Source organism: Notechis scutatus, chromosome 2 (genome assembly GCF_049901735.1).
Source record: "Notechis scutatus isolate UNSWTSFEM ecotype Mainland chromosome 2, rNotScu1.2, whole genome shotgun sequence".
Lineage (NCBI taxonomy): Eukaryota > Metazoa > Chordata > Lepidosauria > Squamata > Elapidae > Notechis > Notechis scutatus.
In genome coordinates, this window is record NC_142010.1 from 206891882 (window position 1) to 206915952 (window position 24071).

The 24071-nt window shown below is 36.7% G+C and overlaps 1 protein-coding gene across 6 annotated transcripts in view; it reads left to right on the plus strand.

Moving 5' to 3' along the window:
• The window catches only part of AOPEP (aminopeptidase O (putative)), a 192399-nt gene that overhangs the window by 166810 nt on the left and 1518 nt on the right, over nt 1–24071 (plus strand). For 5 of the 6 annotated variants that reach the window (XM_087957906.1, XM_087957907.1, XM_087957909.1 and 2 more), the window contains 2 exons: nt 20002–20088; nt 21884–22027. In XM_087957906.1, the coding sequence (XP_087814032.1) occupies nt 20002–20088; nt 21884–22027 (231 nt within the window). Of the gene's footprint in view, nt 1–20001; nt 20089–21883; nt 22028–24071 lie in introns of those variants that run through there. The other variant, XR_015748062.1, reaches the window with a different exon arrangement.

Below are 24071 nucleotides of genomic sequence, written 5' to 3' on the forward strand. Positions count from 1 at the left end.
TCATTTCTTTTTACTAACTGTGTACCTGTTTATATTTGTGAGTAAAACTGTTTTGTTGTTGTTGTTGTTGTTTATATTCAGCTACACATGAGAATTTGTACTCATAAATATTAGATTGGAAGTTTATGAAAAAGTAAAATACATGTTTTCATTTTGAGTTCCATTCAAAAACGGATCTTAAGTGAAGGGTGGTAATCATATAATGTACAAAGGCAGTCAGTCATTTGGATTATTATTTATTAATTGATACTTGCCCATTAAACCATACAGCTTCTGTGTAGTGTATAATCAAGAAAAGAAAAAAAAGGAAAAGAAGATAGATTACAATTAAGAAAATAAACTCCAGTGGCCACCATAATAACTTACAGTGCTTTTGCTGGCTAACAAAAAAGATTCACAACCGAAGGTAGTACAGATAGCAACTAAACACATTTTCAAAGCACTCTAAAAACTTTGTAAGCGTTTATGGGAACTAAATCATTTACAGGGCCCGTCTTTAAAATGATCCAAAAACTTAACTTAGTTCAAAATAGAATATTTAAAAAAAACAACTGTCTAGGAATTGGAGTATTCTGAACTTTTATTTATTTATTTTATATTTAATTATATATCAGATTTAGAGACCACCCATCTCACTCACAGAGCGACTCTTGGCTGTGTGCAATTAAAAACATAAAGACCAGATAAATGCTGTATTCCAATAGAAAGCAGTTGAAACAAAATCAAATTAAAAAGAATAAAGTTAAAATATCTCTTGGGTGCTTGGGGATTTTTCCAGACAAATTCCGTATCAGAAAGGACTTTGCCCCAGGCCAGGTACTAGGTACATTGTACAAGTAGTAGCTATTCTTTATTTACTGTCTTATTTAAAGAATAGGCTCTTGGGGTCTTTGATGATGGACCGTGTCTCAGTGACATTGTCAAGTGAGATATGAAGAAGGGTGTAGATCAAATAAAAGTCTCTCACGCTGGTAGTCTTCAAATATTAAGGATTCCAGAGTCCCAAACATCTATATTAATATTCAGGGCAACATATTTACCCCTGTGAGTCTAAGAATAGATTTAAAAGCTTTCTGCCTTGTTAATTGGTTTTAGATGATAAGCATACATTTATTTTATTATAATTCTTAAAACGGTTACATAAAGTGGTTGTAGAACCCCTTACGGAAACATCTTGTAAAAAATAGCACTACAAGCCTCACATCCCTCGTCCCCTTTATACGACGGTAATGGAATGAAAGCTTCTGTTTTGACTGAATTGCAGCTGACGTCTCACCTGAATCCTATGCTGGATTTAGTCTTCAATATAACTAACTGAAAAACAAGCACGATTCCTTTTCTACCAATCACAAATGAAATGAACCATCGCTTGTCTGGATTCAGATAATAAGGATAGTAAGTAATCCAAAGGAAGCAGATCAGTTCAGAACTCTTCCTTGTGGCTTGTCTGTGGGGATTCTGTCATCCAAGTCATGGTTGCCCCAAAGCTACTTTTCCAAGGGCAACTGGACTTGGTTTTTCCTTGAAGATGTTTCGCTTCTCAACCAAGAAGCTTCTTCAGAACTGCTTCTTGGATGAGAAGTGAAGCATCTTCAAGGAAAAACAAAATCCAGTTGCCCTTGGAAGAGTAGCTTTGGGTCTTCCTTGTGGCCACTTGGTGGAGGTATAGAAGTAGAGATGGCTGAAAGGAGACCCTCTTAACACAAAACTACGTAACAAAATAACAGAGTTGGAAGGGACCTTGGAGGTCTTCTAGTCCAATCCTCTGCTCAAGCAGGAAACTGTACTATTTCAGATAAATAGTTGTCCAATCTTTTCTTTAAAACCTCTTAATGTTTTAGCTTTGCTGTATTTGTGCAAATAGTAGCTACTCTTCATTTACTACTAGTCTCCTTTCAAAATGTGATTTTTATTTTGTATAATAACAAAAGGAAGCATCTGCACTAGATTTGTTCCATAAATAGAATTATATATGAAACAAAATTAAGACAAAGGCAGGTTTTAGATTGCTGCAGTTGTCATAATATCTTTTAGTGGTTATTGGAATGTTGGATTGAAGTTTTTTATAGGTCAGTACATAAAATTTAAAGCTCCACAATTGAAAAATGTCTCCTTCACCCAAGGAAATATTTAAGATAATAGGTAAAGTTTATTTCAGCTTTAATGTATTTGTTGTTTATACATGTCCTAAAGGCCAGATTTATTTTCTAATTGGCCTTGAAACACACTTTGCTATTTATAGAAATTAAGTTATATTTAGGGTATATTTTAATCCCATACAAATACCAAAGAAATGTCAGGACTTCTATATCTGGAAGAGAAATAACTGAGAAGGTAGCATGAAAGCTGTGTCCCCTGTATGATGGTTACGTGCCAGGACACCAAGACCTATGTCAATTTTTTTTTACATTAGACTGATTTTCATTCTCGCTTGAATTAAATTGTGCCAAGTGTACTTGGGTATGTGCGTGTGTGTGTGTGTGTTGAAGGAAAGCCACAACCTCCGCGGGAGATATATTACCTCAGCCCCCGCTTGCAAGGTGAAATCAAGGGCTTTACTCCAGCCTTTAAGAAAGGAAACTGAGATAACATTACCATTACAGTTTCTACAGCTACTGGATAACAAGAACCGACAGTCCTCAAAAGGGAATGTTGTGGTACTCTTACTCTTGTCTGCCTAAACAAGGAAGTTTCTGTGGCTCAAAATACATTAAATGCTACAAGGAGGAGATTTCCCCCATCCCTCATTGAAACAAAGGAACAAGCTAAATTTTTTGATGAATGGCTTTGAATAACATTCAGTTGTGTATAATTAAATGAAATATATGTATATGTGAGAAAGATTTTGAGAGGCAGGAGAAAATGTGCTAAGGAGCAGTCAGAGAAGAAAGGGCATTGCTTGTAGCTTCATAATGGATGGGCAAGAGGTACAGCAGGTATGCTTCCCAGCTTCTCCAGTTGTAAAGGTGGGATCTTTGTACTTTTAAACTTCCAATATTCTGTTAATGTAGCTTTACGATAAAGTAAAACTAGCTCATCTGGTCATGTTTCCTGTCTGGTTTACCTGGGAAAGCTGACAGTGTGATACCATCACAAACCCCAAAAACTTTAACCTTAGACTGTCTACTATTGACCTCACCCCTTTCCTAAGAGGTCTGTAGGGGGCGTGCATAAGCACACCAACGTGCCTACCGTCCCTGTCCTATTGTTTCTTTTATCTTTCTTATATGTACCCATTTCATGTATTCACAACTATGTATACACTTATACTTATTATCTTGTAAACAATTGGCAAATCAAATAAATAAAAATAAATAAATAAAAAATAAAATAAATAAAATAATAAATAAAATCTACTTATTAAAAACTGCAATCCTACAAACACATGCTTAGCAGAAGCTACTACAGAGCCTTTTCTTCTGAGTAAACATGATAGGTGAATCATCTTCATTTTCTTTATTTAGAAAGAGAGATGATAGAGATTACAAATTAAAAATAAATCTTTTACAAATTCAATTTTATACTGAATATTTTGAGTAGTTAATTTTCAGAGTAAACAGAATGATTATCAATTATTTTTGAATTGTTAACTGTTGATCAGATTAATTATTCAGTTACTTTAAATTAAATTGCCCAACACTAAATTACTATCTCCCTGGTGCAAGTGTTAAATATTCTAACTGATAGTATGATATCTCAATGTACATACATATGTAATTTCTTAGAGTATTTTTAATAGGTTTTGGTGAAACTGGTTTGCCTTTACAAACTGATATCAATGAAAACATTTACAAAAAGTTATCCATGCATATAGTTGTTCCAGGGTTCACAGTAGACTTTTGGTAAATCATGCTGAAGTACCTTAGGTTTTAGGAAGAAATTGTGAAAATATGTCTGGATAAATCAAAAGACCCAAGGACAACTGATTGGTGTGAAAGGAATGTATACTTGACACCATGTGAACTGAAAAAAAACCTGATGAGCCATTGGGAAAAACAAGAGATCAAAGAAGAAAACATGTGGAATATGAAGTTTCAGATAACAAGATACTCTTCCCACCTAATTTGTCTCCTGGAAGGTCAGTGACATGGCTGTATTGCCTGCCCCCAGGAAGTAGGTATTGGACACATGACCTATCCAGTGATACTGTGATTGGCAAATCACCAAAAAGCCTCCATGGCTTAAATTCCATGATTACATTTTTAAACCCACATGGTAAGACCACACAATTCTTGAAATACTGACAAACGTGATCAAATGTGCTAAGTAATGACCATCTCAGAATAATGGCATTGGAAGGAATCTTGGAGATCTTCTAGTCTAACCCTCTGGTCATGCAGAAAGCCCTATATCATTCCAGACAAATGGTTGTCCCGTCTCTTCTTAAAAGCCTCCAGTGATGGAGCACTCACAACTTCTGAAGACAAGCCATTCCACTGGTTAATTGGTCTCGCCGTTTCTCCTTACTTCTAGGTTGCTTCTCTCCTTGATTAGTTTCCATCCATTGTTTCTTGTCTTGCTTTCTGGTGCTTTGGGAAATGGGTAGAGCCCCTTTTCTTTGTGGCAGCCCGTCAAATATTGAAACACAGCTATCATGTCGACCCTAGTCCTTCTTTACACTAAACTAGACATATCTAATCCTGCAACCGTTCTTCATATGCTTTATCCTCCAACCCCTAATCATCTTTGGTTTGCTATTTTCTGCACTCTTTCCAGAGTCTCAACATATTTTTATATCATGGTGACCAAAACTGAATGCGGTATTCCAAGTGTGTCTTGGCATTATAAAGAGGTACTAACAATTCATGTGATCTTGATTCATATTTAAGTGATTGTCCACTAGCACTCCAAGATCCCTCTTGCAGTTACTGCTATTGAGCCAAGTTTCACCTAATCTGGTGAATCTGGTACATTTGGTTTTTCTTGCCTAAGTTTTTTTTTTTTGTTATAGCTGAAGAGGATTGTCTTTGAATGTATCTTTCATTGTGCAAAAAGGCTTGTGTAGTGCGCTGGTTTTCAGCATGCACTTTTTTTTGCACAGGATGTCTTACGTTCTGTTGATAACCATAAAGAGGAAGGATTCCAATGGTTGCCATGTATACCATTTTTTTAAACAATCTCAATGAGAGAATTAGAACAGTTTTCAAATTCTATATTTTGTAGGATATATACAATGAGTTTTGGAGATAGGCTCTTCTGATGTATTAAACATGAAATGAAACACCCTTTTATGTAAGTTCCACAATTTTCTCTAAGGAGCAAACCTGGATTTACCAGGGAGCACCTGACTATTTTGCTCCACATTTTCTGAGATTCATTTTAAGTGGAAGAGCAATATTAAGGCTAAACTCTATTGTTTCCAGGAAAATGACTCTCAGAACTCTTATTACCAGCAGACCTTGCATGATGTTATACCGTGTTTCTCATATAATAAGGCCGGGTCTTTTTTTTTTTTTGAGCCCCGAAAAAATGGCTAGGCCGTCTTTTCGGGGGGTGACTTAATTCCCCCCCCCTTGCATCTTCGGGCGGGCGGGCGGCGATGGCTTGGATGTTGACCTCGGCGTTGGTGAGGCACTTCGTATGGGGGTCAACGCAGGCAGCACCATATCCGGGTGTGCAACAAAAGTACTTCCTAACGGCGAGCCCCCCCCCCACCATTCCCCCCCATTTCACATGTTTTAATATAGGCCTTAATTTGGGGGGAGGGGCTTAATTTCATTTCATGCCTATAAAACATGTTGGGACTTCCTATTGGGGGAGGCCGTATTGTTGGAGAAACAGGGTAATTATCTAGCTATTGCAAGTCAGAAAAATTTAATAACTGTCTTTCAGCAGCTCCTGATCAACAGGGTGAGCTGGGGATTGAAATAAAATTGAGATATATTATTTAACTGTTTTTTGAAACAATTTAATCCAGTTATAAGCCACACAGTATAGGTTTATACATTAAAGTAATTAGAATGAATTCTATTATAATCTTGCCTTATTATGGACAATAAAATAGAAGCAAAGAGTATAATAATTTAATTCTGCATATATTTAGACTGACTCATATTTATGAGACTCACTTCTGGGTAATTGTAAACAGGATTTTTCTATCCACTTTTTAAAAAAAAGATACTTAAAACTACAATGAATGGGAAAAACATCGGAAAAAACAAACGCTAGAAAAAATATTTATAAGCTATATAAAACTGAGTGAAACCTTTGAAGGAACATTAGGGAAGTGTTCCACATCTTATTAAAAAAAAAACCTTCTGTGTTTTGTGTTCGATTTGGCAAGGTTTGAGATTGAGAAATGATGTTTGTGGATGTGTAGGTGTGTATACAACCTTCTCCGTGCTATATACTAACCCAGTGGTCTTAATAAATGTGTTTAGAATTGGAAAACTGACAGGTATTAAAACTGATCACTTCAATACAATATATTCAGTGTGTTGCAGAATAGAAGGAAGATCTTGAGACTCCAACCTCAATTCTGTATCAAAAGGCAGCTCTTGATATCAAGCTGCAGAAGAAAAAATGGCCCCAGGACAGTGGTGGGATTCAAAAAATTTTTACTACCGGTTCTGTGGGCATGACTTGGTGGGCGTGGCATGACTTGGTGGGCATGGCAGGGGAAGGATACTTCATTCCCTCCCCACTCCTGGGGGAAGGTTACTGCAAAATCCCATTCCCTCCCCACCCCACTAACCTGCTTTCCAGCTCCATTCTCCTGCGCAGGGGAACAAAAGAAGACCCAGCCGATCAGCTAGGACTCAGGAAGCAGAGAATAGATGGCAGCAGGGCCAGTCAGAGGTGGTATTTGCCAGTTCTCTGCACTATTCAAAATTTCTGCTACTGGTTCTCCAGAACTGGTCAGAACCTGCTGAATACCACCTCTGCCCCAGGACAGTTTTCACAAGAGGCCAGATTCCCCAGTGAATTGGAGCCATTGACCCAAATCACGAGAGGCTAAGGGATAAGCTGTATCATAGTAAAAAGAGCCCTTGTTTGGCCCTTTATAAATCCCACTTCAGACAAGGAAATATACCTGTTTGAAGACCTGTTTGACCTTCCAAATATCCTGTTATATGTTGCTGCTTTTTTTTCAAAGTGTCTGTCCAGCAAAGTAAAGCATATAGGAGGAGAAGAAGGGGGGGAAGGGGGGCGCATTTCCAAAAAATCGGAATTCCGATTTTAATCGGAAGAATATCATGTCTGGTGTAGACACAAGAACAGAGTGCAACACGAGCCCAAGTCACCTTAGCGGGAGATCGACAGCATATAAATTTCATAAATAAATTATATAAAAGTTATTTTGATACATACTTATCAGATTCATGTTGCTCTTGGTTATGTGATCATTGAAACCTGTATGGGCATTGTAACCTGTATCAAATGGATGACAGGGCCAAATTACAAATCCCTTGCTCAAATCTTTTTTCACTTATTCCTCGTTGAGCCAGTTCGTATTCTTTGATAATTAATAGTAGTTCTGGGTTCAAATTCTTTTCAAGGCCAGGTAATGCTTCTTTTTCAATGAATGAACTCAGTGGAAGAAGATGGTTTTGCTTGCCAAATGTCTCTACTTCAGACATTGACAATTTCAGTAGTAATGATATGAAAGACCTCGGCCTGATCTCCTGGGGAGGAATGGGAATACTTAAAGATTTTACATAGATTATGTCAATCTAAACTAGATGTGATAAGAGAATTTGGCTCCTGCTGAAAACAGCAGCAGCATTTCTCTCAGTTTCTCCATTTGGCCTATCTAATCTAGTTAGAAAAAGGAGAGATTCGAAAAAAATCATTACCCATGTTTCCATCATCAGAAATTCCCTGAGGAGATCTCTGCTGAGGGCCTGTTTCTGCTGACAGAAAGGGATATAAATCTGACATGCAATGGTCGATACAGTAGAATCATAGTTTTTAGACAGGATCGCAAGTTCAAATAGTAAATAAAACATGTTTCCATCAGTTTTATGAATATAATTTGCTATTACTGTTTTTATTCAACGTACTGTCCTACAAATGTTCCTGAAATTGGGAATTTCCCAAATTCCAAATTAGCATGCCCATCTTTGAAAAATCTCAAACTGGAGGAGACTGGTTTCTATCAGTCCATCTCAACCTAATTCTCAACTGATGCCCAATGTATGTGAAGAATTGATAAAGGCAAAGAAAGTTAACTTAATCCAGAAGGATTCACCTGGTTCTGTCTAGTCAAAAGGCAGATCAGGAAGTAAAACGGCTGGATGTTCCTCATGGTTTCTGTAATCCCAGTTTAAGTGAAGGGCTGGATTTGCAATGGCCATCAGTGTATTTGCAGTGTAAACTGGCTTTGGAGTGGTCTTTTAACTTTATTTCAGGAATTCACATTTTTTTCTACCAATAGATGCCAAATGCAGGTAGTCCTTGACTTACAACAGTTCACTTTTAATGACTGTTCAAAGTTACAACAGCACTGAAAAAAAGTGACTTATGACCATTTTTCACGATGACCATTGCAGCATGCCCACAGTCGTGTGATTACATTGGGATGCTGAACAGCTGACTCATATTTATGATGGTTGCAGTGTCTGAGGGCCATGCGATCCCCTTTTGTATCTTTCTGACAAGCAAAGTGAAACCAGATTAACTTAACTACCATGTTATTAATTTAAGAACTGCAGTGATTCACTTAACAAAGGTGGCGAGGAAAATCTTAAAATGATGCCAAACTCACTCAAGCAATTTCTCACTTAACAACATAAATTTTGAGCTCACTTGTGGTCGTAAGTTGAGGACCACTTATGTTGCTTTTATCACAATGTATCAATTGTTTTTCTATCCAAAAAGTCGACAAACTAGCACACACACAAACACATGCACGTAGACGTAGAATTAGGCCTTTAAAACAAGAAATCTGGCAATACTAGCAAAATTAAGAATACGAAGTGCGCACTAAACACTGTAAGCCTCAAACTGAGGACAGCAGCTAAAACCGAAGCTACACTAAAAAAATGTGCTTTTACTTTATTCAGAAGAGTTCAGAATTGAAAACCACACTGAAAAGGAGCTGCCTCATTTATTCACCAGCCATGCTTCCTGCAGCAGTTGCATGTGGTATGATCTCACCCCAAAACTGTTTCGGGATAAAGAATGGTTGTCTTATTTTCAAAATTATTTGGAAAGCTAAGATATGGTCATTTCTTATTAAAAATGAGAAGCTGAGGTTAGAATTCATCTGCTGAAATATTGCAAACATTTGCATTTCTATTATTCATGTGATAGGGCTGATCATCATGCTCCCTGTCAGTTGTATATATAATAAAAAAAATCAGCTCTCACATTAGCTGCTGTGCCCTTCCTGTATATTATGTTCCTGAATGGCTCCATTTAAAGCAATCCTCGTAGACTATAGAACTTTATTCCATGAAATTCTTCTACTTCCAGCAGCTTAAGACACGCTGTGGATCAAGCCTTTGAGAGTGAATATTCAGGAGGGCAGAGGAGAAAGAAAAAGGAAGCAGAATGAAAGCAGGTTGCTTTTGCAGAAAATACGAGCAGTGCAATTCATAGTATCCAGTGATGCCTAATAACACTTATACAACTGTTCTGCTGTAGTAAAGAAGCATATGAAACTGTGAAATCTTATTTCACAAGCCAGAGTTATGTTGCTATAAACTATAGAGAACTCTTGAGTTTCTCAAATGAATTATATGCATAGAAGAAGATAACTTCTATCCATCTCCCAAACCATGAAAACCTGGCAGGCATTAGAGAACATGTTTACCACAAAGTGGTATTTTTGTTTACTAGCTTTTGAATTGGGCAGTGTCTCATCTGTTCTGCTTAATCCTTTGGCAAGTTTGCTACCACACAGCATTTGTTTAGGAAAAAAAATATATCCCCCACACCTTTTGGGGACAAAGTCATGGCTAAATTATTTTCTTTTCTCCCCTTAAATGTCTGACTTAAATTTTTTTACTTTATTTTAAAAACTCTATGACAATATACTAAGAAATTTAGGGTGACTAAGAAATTTAGGGTTGCACCTCAGAGAAGCTGTGGACCATATATTCTGTGTCTCTCTCTGTGTCTCCTTAACCTAATGCTCGATTATTTTGAGTGTTAAAAAAGGAGAAAAGAACATTTAGTATACGGCAACTGTAAAATCATGGAGGAAAGCAAAAAACAAATGCACAAATAAATAAATTTCGGCTTATCCATAGTTATGTTTCTTTATAGATAGTCATTTCCCCACCTTATATAAAGAGAAGATGAGTACACTAATAACTGTTACATATAACAAATATGGAATTCAATTGTAAATGATATTCCAAATTTTGGGGTGCTTTATCTTGAAACATTGCAAAAATATTATTGGAAGGGCTGCAAATGATTTTGAGACAAAACTTCTTGTATATTTCTAGTGCAGATTCCTTCTTTTTCTTCCTTCATTAAAAACTCCGATGTAAGGCGGGTAGGTGGGAATGGAGCAAGTGTATAATATCTTTTAGCTGCTAGAACTGGTGTTGTTCATCTGAAATCATCCTTCAAAACCAAAAACCCAAAATTGGATATTTCAGAAAGAGTGTAATTTGTTTTCTTGGCTGTTTGTGACATTCTGAGGAATCTTCACACCAATGTCCAAAGAGTTAATATTTCTGTTTCTTCAAGATTCAACTTTTGGTTCCATAGACTCCGTCAGTATTGCTTGCACAATTCTGATCTTTGTAGGTATAGATAGATACTTCATGGCATTTCAATAAGTTTTCCAAGGCCATCAGCGATGTCTATTTATTTATGTTTGTCAATTGCTTACAAGATAATAGGTATAAGTAAAAACATAGTTATGAATACATGGATACATATAAGAAAAATAAAAAAGACAAAAGAAACCATAGGACAAGGATGGTAGGCACATTGGTGCGCTTATGCACACCCCCTACAGACCTCTTAGGAAAGGGGTGAGGTCAATAATAGACAGTCTAAGGTTAAATTTTTGGGGTTTGGGGAAGAAACCACAGTCAGGTAGAGTATTCCAGACATTGACCACTCTGTTGCTGAAGTCGTATTTCCTGCAATCAAGTTTGGTTGACCTTGAGTTTGTATCTATTGTGTGCTCTTGTGTTGTTATGGTTGAAGCTGAAGTATTCATTGACAGGTAGGACATTGCAATGTATGATTTTATATACTATACTTAGATCGGACTAGGTTTTCTAGGTCTAGAATTTCACGTCTGGTGGCATAAGATATTCTACAACGAGTAAAGGAGTGGAGAACTCTTCTTGTGAAATATTTCTGGACTTTCTCAACTGGGTTAATATCAGATGCTAATGTGCATTCCAGACTGATGAGCTGTATTCGGGTATTGGTCTAGCAAATGTTTTGTATGCTCTAGATATTAGTGTAATATTACCAGAGAAAAAGCTACATAAGATTAGGTTAACAACTCTTAACGCCTTTTTGGCTATGTAGTTTCAGTGGGCTCTAGCACTTGGGTCATTAGAGATGAGTACTCCAAGATCCTTGACAGAATTTGGATCATCAACAAGGTCTTGACTATTCAGCCTGTATTTTATTTTCTGATATTTTTTGCCAATATGTAGGACAGATCATTTATTTGTTGAGATTTGAAGTTGCCATTTGTTTGACCATTCTGATACATAGTCAAGATCTTTTTGAAGGGTAGCAGTATTGTCTGTGGTATTGAACAGCGTTACATCATCAGCGAAAAGAACGCAGTTGCTCTTAATATGATCACAGAGGTCATTTTTGTAGAGTATGAAGAGAGTTGGTCCTAGAGCACTGCCTTGGGGGACACCACTATTGACAGGTACAAAATTTGATAGGACACTTCCAATTTTGACCATTTGTTGTCTGTTTGACAGGAATGCTTCTATCCAGTTACGCAGTTGTCCAGAGATACCATAAGATTTTAATTTTAGGAGTAGTTTGTCGTGTACCACTGAATCAAAGGCTTTACAGAAGTCTATGTAGATTGCGTCTATTGCTTTGCCCTGATCGAATTGTGTAGTCCATATGTTTTTGCAGTGTAAGAGTTGCAGGTTACAGGATAGCTTTTTCCTGAAACCAAATTGTTATTAGAGAGTAGGTTGTTTGTTTCTAAGTGGAGGATGATGGATTGGTTAATAATTGATTCCATGACTTTACAGGTGACGCAGCATAAAGAGATTGGTCTGTAATTTTCAACTAGGCTGGGGTCTCCCTTTTTGAAGATAGGGATGACTGTGGCTTGTGACCATAATTTTGGCAAGGAGCTGGTCCTGAAAGATTTTTCAAAGATTATGCTTAGAGGTTCTGCTATGGCAGTGGATAGCTTTTTAAAGAAGCAGACACATATTCCATCCGGTCCAATAGATAGAGATGGTTTTCGATTGCGTAGTGCTTTTTCAACATTGTCTTCTGTAAAATCTATATGTATTAGATCATTGTAGTTGTCTGTGGTTCGACTAGGAAATACTGGGCATAACTTAACTTAACTGTTGGTTCCTTTAAGGTAGATCCTAAAAGACAGACACTATCTATCACCCTCAATATCTTTATTGTGACTTTTAAGGCTGAGTGATGTTGTTAGCGATATCTTATTTAATTGAGTCCTATTTTTTTCTCTGTGCTCCTTGGCTTTTATTACAAGAGTTTACCAATCCTTTGCATTTTGGGCTATCAGAGTAGTGTTATTAGTGTATAACAAGTTATTTATGTATCTTCCCCCAGTTTAAAACCATGGTCATTTCCTCCAATCCATTTTCCCTGAACATAGATTTCGCATATAAGTTGAATAAATAAGGGGAGAGTAGTATACAACCTCTAATGTAGACTGCAGATATTCTGTAAATGAACCTTAGCTGTTGAGGTAAGATACTACAGTAACATACATCTTCCTGTGAGCTATACAGTTGTTTCTTTGATACAAGTAGAAGTTAGCCTGGGGTGAGATTTCAAACACTGTAACATAACCTAATGTCAACATGATACTCATCTTGGAGTTGGGAAACTGTACTGTGAAGCACTAATTTATTTTTGTGTGCACTATAATTCATTTTTAGTACTGAAAGTCAAAAATGTACCTAACACTTCCCCAGCACAATAAGTTGTATGGGACTTCATTTTAGGTGTGCCTAAATAAGCATCCAAAGTTATGATTTAGAATAATTTGTCTCATCTGGCTTTGAACCTGCTAAAAAACTCCATGGCAGGCATTTTTCTAAAGTGTTCACTTTGTGTCACAATGCAGGAATCAGTTAAGAAGCAGTCTTTAGTAATAAGCTGATAGATATACACAGCAGTCTGAAAGACTGGCATAATCTTGTCCCCCTGGCTGTCTTATCTTCTTTGTATTTTAATGGTAGAGGGTATACCTGCTCCCAGAAATAGTTTGTGAAAAGAAGGGGCTTATAAATATACTGAGGTCATAATGATGAATGGTGTACACACATGGAAAAGAATTATAAAAACAGGACTTCCTTCCAAAAGTCAACACTGTAAGTTGAAGAAAATCATGATGTGTCTATACCTGGAAAAATCAGAACCACGCAAGCCATGGTATTCTCTATGACAGGGGCCTCCAACCTTGGTAACTTTAAGCCAAGCGGACTTCAGTTCTGGGAGTTGAAGTCCACCAGGCTTAAAGTTGCCAAGATTGGAGACCCCTGCTCTAGGACATTATGGAAGCAAATGTTGGCTTTGAAGAAGCAGAATAGGAAGAGTATTGCCATTTTGGAATTTTGGTATTGGAGAGTTGATATTGGACAGCCAAGAAAATAAACAAATGGCTCTTTGAACAAATCAACCCAGAGTTGCTCAAACCATAAACGAACAACCTCAAATTATCTACAATTGGTCACATTATGTGAAGAACTAATTCTCTGGAGAAGGCTCTAATGCTGAGAAAGGAGGAAGGGAAGGGAAGACGACAACCAGCAGCAAAGTCTGTAGACTCACAGTGGTGATGAGAACATCATTAGGGATAGCTTGTCATGGAGAAAAATCTATTTAACTGGTTGCTAGGAGCTGAAACCTACTATAGAGTACCGGTACATAACTGACCAATCAACCAGTCAGGAGGAAGTTTAGGAAGAAGTTACACATAGAGATAGCAATACATATACACATTTTTCTTATAACAGCTTTTGAAGTTAAGGTTCTTGGTGACATAAGAAGTTCTGTTGATGTTCCTACAACTCTGGAATTCCATTTTCATGGTTATGATGAACGAGCAAGCAGCAGATGGAACATACTGGGTTGTTGAACTTCCTTCCTGAGTTTCTTCCGTGTTTCTTTTTCAAGGCTGAATCAAAAACTGAGATCAAACTAAATCTTTTATCTCTGGTTTATTCCAAAGCAAACAAACCAGAAGCAATGATATGAGCTGCTTCTCTTGAAGAAGGAGGCCAACAGTCATAATTGCAGCATGATACAATAGAAAGCCTAGTAGCAGCTGAGGCATAAGGTGCCTTATTGTACTGAGCAAATTAGAAAGGATAAAAATGTAAGTTGCTTCAGTGAAGTTGTACATAGTGGCTCTTGCATCGGAGGTAGGAGGCCTCTCCTGTGCTTTTCCAACTAGAATGGTATCACAAAGGCTACGTGGCAATGCCACTGCACATTTTACTCTATAGCTGACAGACATCTTCATCAAATGGTCAGAAAAAGAAATAGGTTTGATAATTGACTGCTGAACATTCTTATTCATACCAAAAGAGCTGAAGAAAGTAGAAGCCACAGTATTTTCCTTTAGCATTTTAATAGTAATGTTCTGTTAGTTACCATAATAGAGAGAAATACAGATATGAATATAAATCTGGAGTCTGACATGTCTGTGTGTATGTGTATAATTTCCTCTGCTCTCAATGCTATTTAGCTAAGAACTCTGTACAATTCTCATAAATAAAGAAAAAGAGAAGATACACCTATCGTAAAAATTGATGGTATGCTCCTATAGTTTTTGAATCTTTGGTAAATATTTTAAATGACTAAAATGCATATTATTATTAATTTTATATAGCACTTAGAATTCATTGTCTTGAAAACTAGCTTTTGAGAGTAATGTTTTCTTTAAGATTTCTGAGCTGATAACAAGTGCAAATTTTAATTGACTATAATAATCTTTCCTAGGGTAGTTTGAAAATGCTCTATTGTAAGCCAAAAATCTGTTGAAAGAGAACCATATCCAGGAATAAGTAAATCCTGCAGTTGGAAAGCACACATTAAAAGTTATAATTTTAATGGAACGTATTTCAAGAAGGTTGGTTGGTTGTATGTATCCAATTATTCCGCAGTCATTGTAAGAACAAGAATATAACTGATTATACAGAATTAAAATGGCTATATTTGCGTCATTTGAACTGAAGAAATTGTCTCAGTTCAAAGTGGGGAAAGGGTATTTGATGGATATGCTAGTCTCCTAATTAATTACATTCTTCTGTTTGAAGTCTGCTCATGTATTAAAATTCTTCCCCACAAAGATGATGTAAAGCAAAGGAATCCAAGTCAAAGATGGCTCACCCAGATGTAACTGGCTATAGCTGATTAGTTGGAGATGGGTGAACAGTATGTCCAGAGGTGGTCTTCAAAATTTTTAGCAATGGGTTTTCTGCTTGGTTGCTAGGTGGGCGTGGCCATGGTGGGCAGCCTCTATTTATTTATTTATTTATTTATCCATCCATCCATTCATTCACTTCATTGGTAAGAATCTTAGCTAGGGGGGCCTGAACCCTGCCATCTTCAAGCACCTAAAGAGAGATCTTTTACAGTGTGATCACTCAATTGTATAACTACAAGTAACTTGACACGGAATGGGAAAAATTTTATTTTTTTACAATCAATTGAAAAAAATGAAAAAAATTATTCCCGGTCAAATATGATTCCATAGCTGGGCTTTCATCTTTTTTTTTTTCACCACCACCATTCTTCATTCATTCAGTAAATCTAAGGCCCAGCATCTTTGTGAGTAGTATACATATTTCTCTCTCCCTCTTTCTTTCTATGGACCATGTGCATAACATATACGCACTCTTAAACTACTGCTAATCCAGACAACACCAATTTTTAAAAAGGGATAAAGACATATTTGCCCTCAAAAGTTCATAAACATGGAGAAGTTTTGTTTCAAAGGAAACAACAGTGCTATATTTCCAATATAAGGATTGCCAAGGATCTATAGACCTGTCTTTTTTTAACCAAAGATGCCTTTACCCGGGATCATATTGCAATTACAGATGGCAGCCCTGCGATCCTTGGATAAGAAAAGTTGCTTTAAGTTGATCCCAGGTGCTACATGAGCCCCTCCCCACACACATTTTAAATCATCATTTCCCTTTGAATCCAAAATGCTGCACTCTTTAGTTACTTCTAAGTCAAATAAAGTAGCTGCTTTTGATTTGTTACAGAACTTCGTTGACTCAGAGTAGTCCGAAGATTGGGGGTTCAGGTCAATATTATTCTATACTCCCAGAAATGTAACCTTTTAGCTGGAAAGCTTGGGGATGAGCAGGGGATCTTATCTATAAGCCCAAAGCAACCATTTTTCAGGGGTTAATATGCTTATGTGAGGGGACAATATGTGTTACGTTGATCAGTGTGCAAGATGGGAAGCAGATGAAGGCAACTCTGCAACATGTGCTCGGTAGCATGTGAACATTTACTGTAATGCAGCTGTTATGAGAGTTGAATTCAGGGTTATTTTAGCAGTTGTGGTATTATTGTGCATCTGATAGTCTGGAAACTATTATTATGTGAATTCTTAATTACAGGATAGCCTAATCTTTGATCTAAATGTTAATGTCTCTAATCATTTCTTTAGCTCTTTCATTTTAAGCAGAAGTAATAATGTTTACTTTGCAAAATGCTTGATGTTTATTAAGTAAACTGTTCTTCATCCTTCCAGATATCAAAAGGGGTTATAACTTCCTTACGTACCCTCCTAATAACTTCAAGGTTTATCTTGTGTATCATGAGAAGTAATTTCTGTGATTGTGAGTTTTTTGTTTTCGTTTTGATACTACAGGCATAGAACTAGCAGGAAAAGTGAATCAGTACATGGTTTTTATGTACAATTTCCTTACCTAGAAATAACAGGAAGTAGATGCAGTTTGAATATGTGAATGAGTCTGTTCTTGGCAGCTGATTTTTATTCTGGTTTGAATAAATGTATGAAGCTATGAGGATCTGAAAGCCTCTGAAGTTATAGTAATATATTGTATAGGATCTTTTGTTTCTTTTGTATTATAACGTGATATAATTTACAATTCAAAATTGGTTTTTTTTCCTGACATCTTTAAAATTAAAACCAGCCATTAACTCCCTGAAGTTGGTGGACTTTTTCTAAAGACTAAAGCTATAGGGTTTTTTGTTTTTTTTAAATAAAGCATATGTTCTGAATTACTTGTCTTTCAGACTGTATTTTCAAGTCACTGACTAAACCATTTCTTCTTATATTTACTTGTTTGTGCATAAACCGATTCTTAACCTTATAAGTGAAAACGTCTGTTGGAATTAGTTTAAGGAGAAATTATCAAAGTAGTCAAAATGCTGATTTTGTTGATTCGTTACAATAAGTTTGCAACATATTTTTTCCAAGTGGAAGAAATTATTAAATGCTTTGATTTTCATCCAAAATTAACACAAGAACTTAGAACTTATAAAGGCCATTGATTTCAGTGATTTACTTTTAAATAAAAAGACTGTTTCTGAAGTAGGTTTTTTTTTTTCATCCTCCGGGCCAGGAAAATTAAGAAAATATTCTTATGTATTTGTTGCTTCTTTCCATGTTTCTCTAAATGGATAATCGTTTAGTTTGGTAAGCTATGATATATATTAATTCTAAACTATTTGCCAAACCAGATTATAAAACTAGGTTCAGTTAGTTCGATTGTAACCCATAGTGTTTGGGTGGCTTATTCTTGTATAAATGTGCTTGAAGTTGCATCCATTAGCATTTCAACATCTGTATAAACAATCAAACCCAAACTTTGAACCACTTCTGGAAACAAATTAGCCCATGTCCATTCTTTGGCAAATTCCTCTGGAGCAGCCAAAGCTCAAGTCCACATTGGGTGAATTTACAAGTTGTTAATTTGAGAATGGGAAGCATGAAAGAGATCTGGTATCAATTCTGAGGTTCTTGATCAGGTTTGAACTGTGCCATGTGGAAAGAGAGCTAGTCTGCAAAATGAATCATTTTATTCCACAGTTGCTTATATTCTGATAATCACTAAGAAAAGAAAAGCATTGAATAGATTGCTTTTTTGTTTATTGTAGTTTAATCCTAATTCCCTTACTGTAAAGAGCTTGCCTAAATACGTTAAAGACCCCACAAGCAAATAAATGGGAATTGTTCTGCCTATTTCACCACATCCTATTAAATTGTTAGTATTTGATCTTTTGTAGCTACTGATTAATTTGCTATTGAGGCATGAGATGTTATCAGTTGTTCAGTGAGATGGCCCTTTATATTTCTATTCCTTCTGTTGCCATAGAATAGGGCAAGGAAGCACTAGGATGGGAAGGGAGGATACTTGATAGCCTATCAGCAACTTGACATAATATATGTTTTTTCTTCCATATTTGCTCAGTAAGTTAAAAACCTGTGTTGAAGCAAGTAGTTCATTATAGCTGACAAGATGATAAAGACGATAGTAAAATCATGGCTTATACCAAAATTCTTGTAACAAAATTAAAACTACTGAGTTTTCACTACAGTTTCCTTCGGTGGGTATTTTTTTCCTATGGAGGCCCCAAAACTTCCTAGACCTTTGAAAGAGACAGAGAGAACAATGCCTGCTGCTTGGGAAAGAATTTCTGGACACAAATGGAGAACCAACCACAACACCTTCTTGCCTTCATTCTTCAGACTGCCTCAACTTCTGTTTCGGGGAGAGTGAAGGAAGATGACCCTAGCTTAATGTTTAAAAAAGGCCGTTGTCCCTCTATAGCAGTGGTCCCCAACCTTTTTTATGCCGCGGCCCGGTACCGGCATCAGCTGGGCACCGCCATCTTGTTTTGATGAAAAAGTGATTCCGGTGAGCTTTCTACCCGGAAAAGCTCACCGGAAGCACTTTTTCATCAAAACAAGATGGCAGCGCCCAGCAAACCAGCGGCCCGGTAGGATTTGTTCCACGGACCGGTACCGGTCCGCGGACCGGTGGTTGGGGACCCCTGCTCTATAGCACAGGACTATTGAACTGTGTGAATGTGGGTGAATGTAAGTGCTACAATCAGTTGAAAGTACCTAATCTCTGGAACAGAGGGAGACAATTTCTTTATGGAGAGATTTACATGACAGGCTCCACTAATTCAAGTTCATACGCACTCTTGCCTGTATGAGAAAACAATTCCCAAGCTGGATGCATGTGAAAACAGTTCTGTGGCACATCTCCCCAACAATTTGGGGGATTATATACATTCCTTCTATCCTCTTAAACCAAGAATCCCAATTTAGATGTAATGCTAAACAAGGTCTTGATAGAGATCCCTTGGTTTTTGTCATTCTCAGTGGCACAAAGTGCCACTCAGTGGCATTATCTCCCTTTTTTCCTAAAATTCTAATGAATTCTGGTTTAAATCTGAGCACTGTAAGAGCAGTTGCCCTTTTTAACACATCCTTGGATATAATTTCACAAAATTTTAGTTACTCTGTGCATTGGTTTGGAATAAATAAATAATTTTAGGTGCTTCATAGATAAAACTATTTTCAGGCTAAAATATTTTTTTATCATGCTATTAAAAACTGAATTTGTTTGAAAAGTTGATTTTACCTTTAATTATTTGATATTGTAACACTGATTGTTTTGGGCTTCCATTTTTTTTTAAATTATAACAATAGAGCCATGTTGCATTGTTAGCATGGCTGGTTAATATTAACAGATCTAGGGGTAAAATTGAAGGTTTTTTTTTAAGGGAGATGTCTTTTTTTTAAAAAAAAAAAAAAAAGTAAAGGATTAGTAATTTAAATGTCACAACCACATTTTAACGAGTGTTTAAATAATTTTATTTTTTTCTCTCTTACTAAAGGTTCGACATCGATGGTGTGAGATGATTATTAAACACAAATATGTGGCAGGATATGCTGATGTGGATAAATTTCTCAAGGAAGATCAGGTCAGTGTTGTTTAGGTACCCTTATTGTATTGCCAAATGCTACATAAATTACACAATACATGTTCCTTCAAAGGTGCAACCAATATAAATCCTGTTTTTTGTTCAAATTTGTGCTAAAATTTGACTAAAGATTCTTTACTGTGGCCTCAACATTGCTTATTAGGAGCGTCATCGAGATCGCATCTCTTGCTTTGGAGGTGGAGATGCCCAATCTCAGAGTGGAAATTCAGCTTCTGAAAACTCCTTTTAGCCCCTGTTGAATTTTCTTCAGCTTTCATTCTGTCACTGGTGCTCATTGGCAGAGAGAATATTTATACAGGAAAATACAAATTAAAACAAAGTGTGGTATCAGCACTTCTGATATTATATACCGTTCACATAATCAGACCACATACAACAGTCCCCAACCCTGGCATGTGGGCTGGCAGAAACCAGGCCATGCAAACAAGCGAAGCCCCATTCACAGGATGCAGGTAATATGTGAAAACAAACCCCTCCAGTCTGTGGAAATAATTCCACAGAACCAATCCCTGGTGCCCAAAAGGTTGGGGGGCCACTGACTTTCAGGATTATAAGTTGCTATACAGTATCTTCGAGTACTTACCACATGTGTTATAGTGAAAAATAAACATTTATGCATTTTTAAAAAGTGTGTGAGAAAATTATTGTCCCCTGCCCCCTGCTTTTTGCTGAAAAAGTCTTTTATCAGTAGCTGCTTTTTTAAAAACGAATCTTCGGGAGAGAGGGAGTATGCAAACTCTGGAATGACACCATTTGAAATCAAACCAGTGTTTTTTATCCATTATGCCTGTCATAATTGTTAGGTACTGTGATGGTGAATTTTGTAATTATCCATTGCTTTTTGTCTCCAAAACTGTTTTAGTCTATGTTTTGATATTTTACTCTTTCTTTGGCGAATTCCTCATTTTATTAGGATCCAGTTCAAAATAATGTAGAACTAGTGGCTGTGTAGTTTTTAAAATCAGTTATGGGGAGGGAGGAAATAGGTGAGTGTATACACTGTGTGGAGGATTAGTATTTTCACCACTGGCAGTGAAGAAGCAATGTAGACCCCTTGCCCCCCTCAAGTACTGCTTTGGCGACAAAATGGTAACAGTAACGAGAAAAGAGTGAACAAAATTTGTGTCTTCCTTCTATCATCTAATTTGAGGTTTTTCAACTTTGCGAAGTTGTGTTTCTTTAAAATGTGTATTCTGTGGAGCCCTAAATTAGTTGAATACTGTACTGTCACCATTAAATCTTGCCAAAAACTGTAAAATTAACTAGTCATAACTGACTTCAATTCCCATTGCTTTCCCTAGGATCAAATGGCCTTTTGCATTGAGGTCAATTAATTTTTGTTTCATGTCTATTTGATACATTGCATTTGTTCCCGTCAATATCAAGGTATACCTTTTAATAAATGTTATGTCTCCAAAAAAATTTCAATGAATTATTCCATCAATTAAGATTTCATTGATAAATGATATATGGGATTTTCATGAAATATTATTGAATATCCTGTTCTTACCACTTGGAGTTATACTTCTGAAATGCCACAGTACTTTTGAATAATTTGGAACTTTCATATGCAAAATAAATTGGTTGTTCATAGAACATCTAGGTCATATTCAAGGTGGAAGTAAATTTGTTCAAGCAGAAACTCGCTTATTTGCTTGGGTTTTCCTTAGAGATAATTACATTTCAGTTTTGCTTGGGTTTCAGAAGAAATGACTGGTTGCATTATCCTAAAGTCTCAAAGGTATGCTATATGATGACTTTCTTCCTCTTACAGGCAATGGGTGTCTACCTCTATGGAGAATTAATGTTGAATGAGGATGCAAAACAACAAGAAATTGCCTTTAAAACTTTTGCTATAGTCCGTGACCACATGGATGCATCCTCAGCTAAAGTAGTGGCAGAAATGTTATATGACAAGGTGATTCTCCCCCCTCCCCCGATAATTTAGTTGGGCACTTTCAAAGGCACAGCAGCTGTACCTCAAGAAAGCTTATAAATAACAGAATGTTTTCAGATCTATTGTATCAAGTCATCTAAAATAGCGATATAACCTTGAATCAGGTAAAAAGACTTGATATAATTCTTACAGTATTAAAGAAACAAATCCTTAAATTATCCTTATTTTATCAGTGAACAAATGTTTATTTTCCCCTCCTGAATTGACCAATCTCTTCAAGAAAAAGATAATTCCAACTATGTATCTGTTAGGTATTTGTAAGAGGTTGCAGCGACAGTTCATATGGAACTTATATAAGATTATATGAAAAGCTTCTGTATGGACTGGGATGAATTACAAGCCATGTAGTGCTTTCCTCATACTTGCTAGAATCTTTGCTAGACAGCGCAAGTCAACTACAAAATCTTCTGAAATACAGTCATTTTTGAATTTTACAATATGCCAACTTTTTACTCCATCCTTTTTAACTGCATAAAGCATGAAGTATAATGGTTCCAATGCCAACTTTAAGGGGAGTATGAACATCTTAGAAAAAAGCTAAGAACAATTTAGCTTTGATTTACTATCATGCTTTGAACATCAAAAACCAGTTCCAAATGCTTAACATATATATAATGAATAACTTTGGTATTCATAGGGCAAATTTAATTATAAAAAACTTCCCTCAACTGTTTAGGACTTCTGGGATGTAATTTTATAATGCATGTATGGAGTAATTAATTGAGAGTACTTGAAGCATCCCTTACACACCTGCATTCTGTAGGTGCAAATTGGGGGAACTCTCGGGTATGAAAGTTCAATATATTAAAATGAAACTTCCAGGATTATGAAATTGCTTCCATAAATCTTCTTCAGGAGACAGGTATCAATTCTGTGACCTGTTTTGTAATCCTGTAATTCTTAAGCATCTTTTCCCACATACTATAGAGTGAAAGGAAGTGACATGTCTTGCAGTTTAATACTTTGTAGCTTTTTTTTTGGTTGTCTTTCTTTAAAAGGATAGGAGTATGTTGTAAATCGGGTCCCCCAACCCCCAGGCCATGGCCCCAGGCCATGGCCTATGCGCAACTGGGCCATGCAAGTGGCAGCTGGTGTGCCTGTGTGTGCAGCTTGACTTGTGCAAATGGTGGGCCAGTACACATGCACACGTGTAGCTCAACTTATGCAGATCAAGCTGTATGTGCATGCACATTGGCCCGTTGCTCCCACAAGTTGAGTTGTGCACACGCACACCTACTGTACAGCCCAGTTCCCCTCTTCACTCCCCCCCCCCCCCACCAGCTGCCAAGCCAGTTTGGGGACCAGTTTTAAATGGTTTATAGTATGCCCCATATGACTAGAATAATTTCATAATCTTCATTAATTTACTTATGCTTAATGCTTAATTTACTTGTACACCATTCTAATTGTTTCTAGAGCTGATCTAAAGCACTAATGTATTCTAACATAAATGTGAAAGTTTTTTTTTTTTTAAGTCTTCAATTCTCAGATAAAATTCTTATTACAACTGACAGTTTGTACAGGTTCTATTCCTGTTTTGGTTGTTTGGGTTCCTGGCATGCTGATTTGTGATTTAAGATTAAAATCACATTGCCAGGGATTACCACATAACCATGACATTACCTTCTGTGGCTTACTTCATGATGATCCCGTTACAGCTTCTTGGAACCTGCTATGCCTTAAGATACACAGAGAAGCTATTGAAGGACTTCAACTGCTTTTTAACTATGTTCAGATGGAGGACCTCTCTAGTGAGGTGCAGAGCTTAGCTGATTGGTGAACAGTGATTGATTTCCTCTTTGTTCACAGTGGCTAAGTTCTGCACCTGAAGAGAAGGTGAGATGCAAGCCGTTCCTAAAATTTCAGGTTCCGATTGCTCCTGCAGCGTTTGTATCATAGCAAGTATTTTCACAGAATGCAAATGATAAACAACGAAGAGGCCACCCAATCCTTGTATGCTTCTGTCTACCAGGAATGAAAAGAACCTTTATGGGGCGAAATCCAA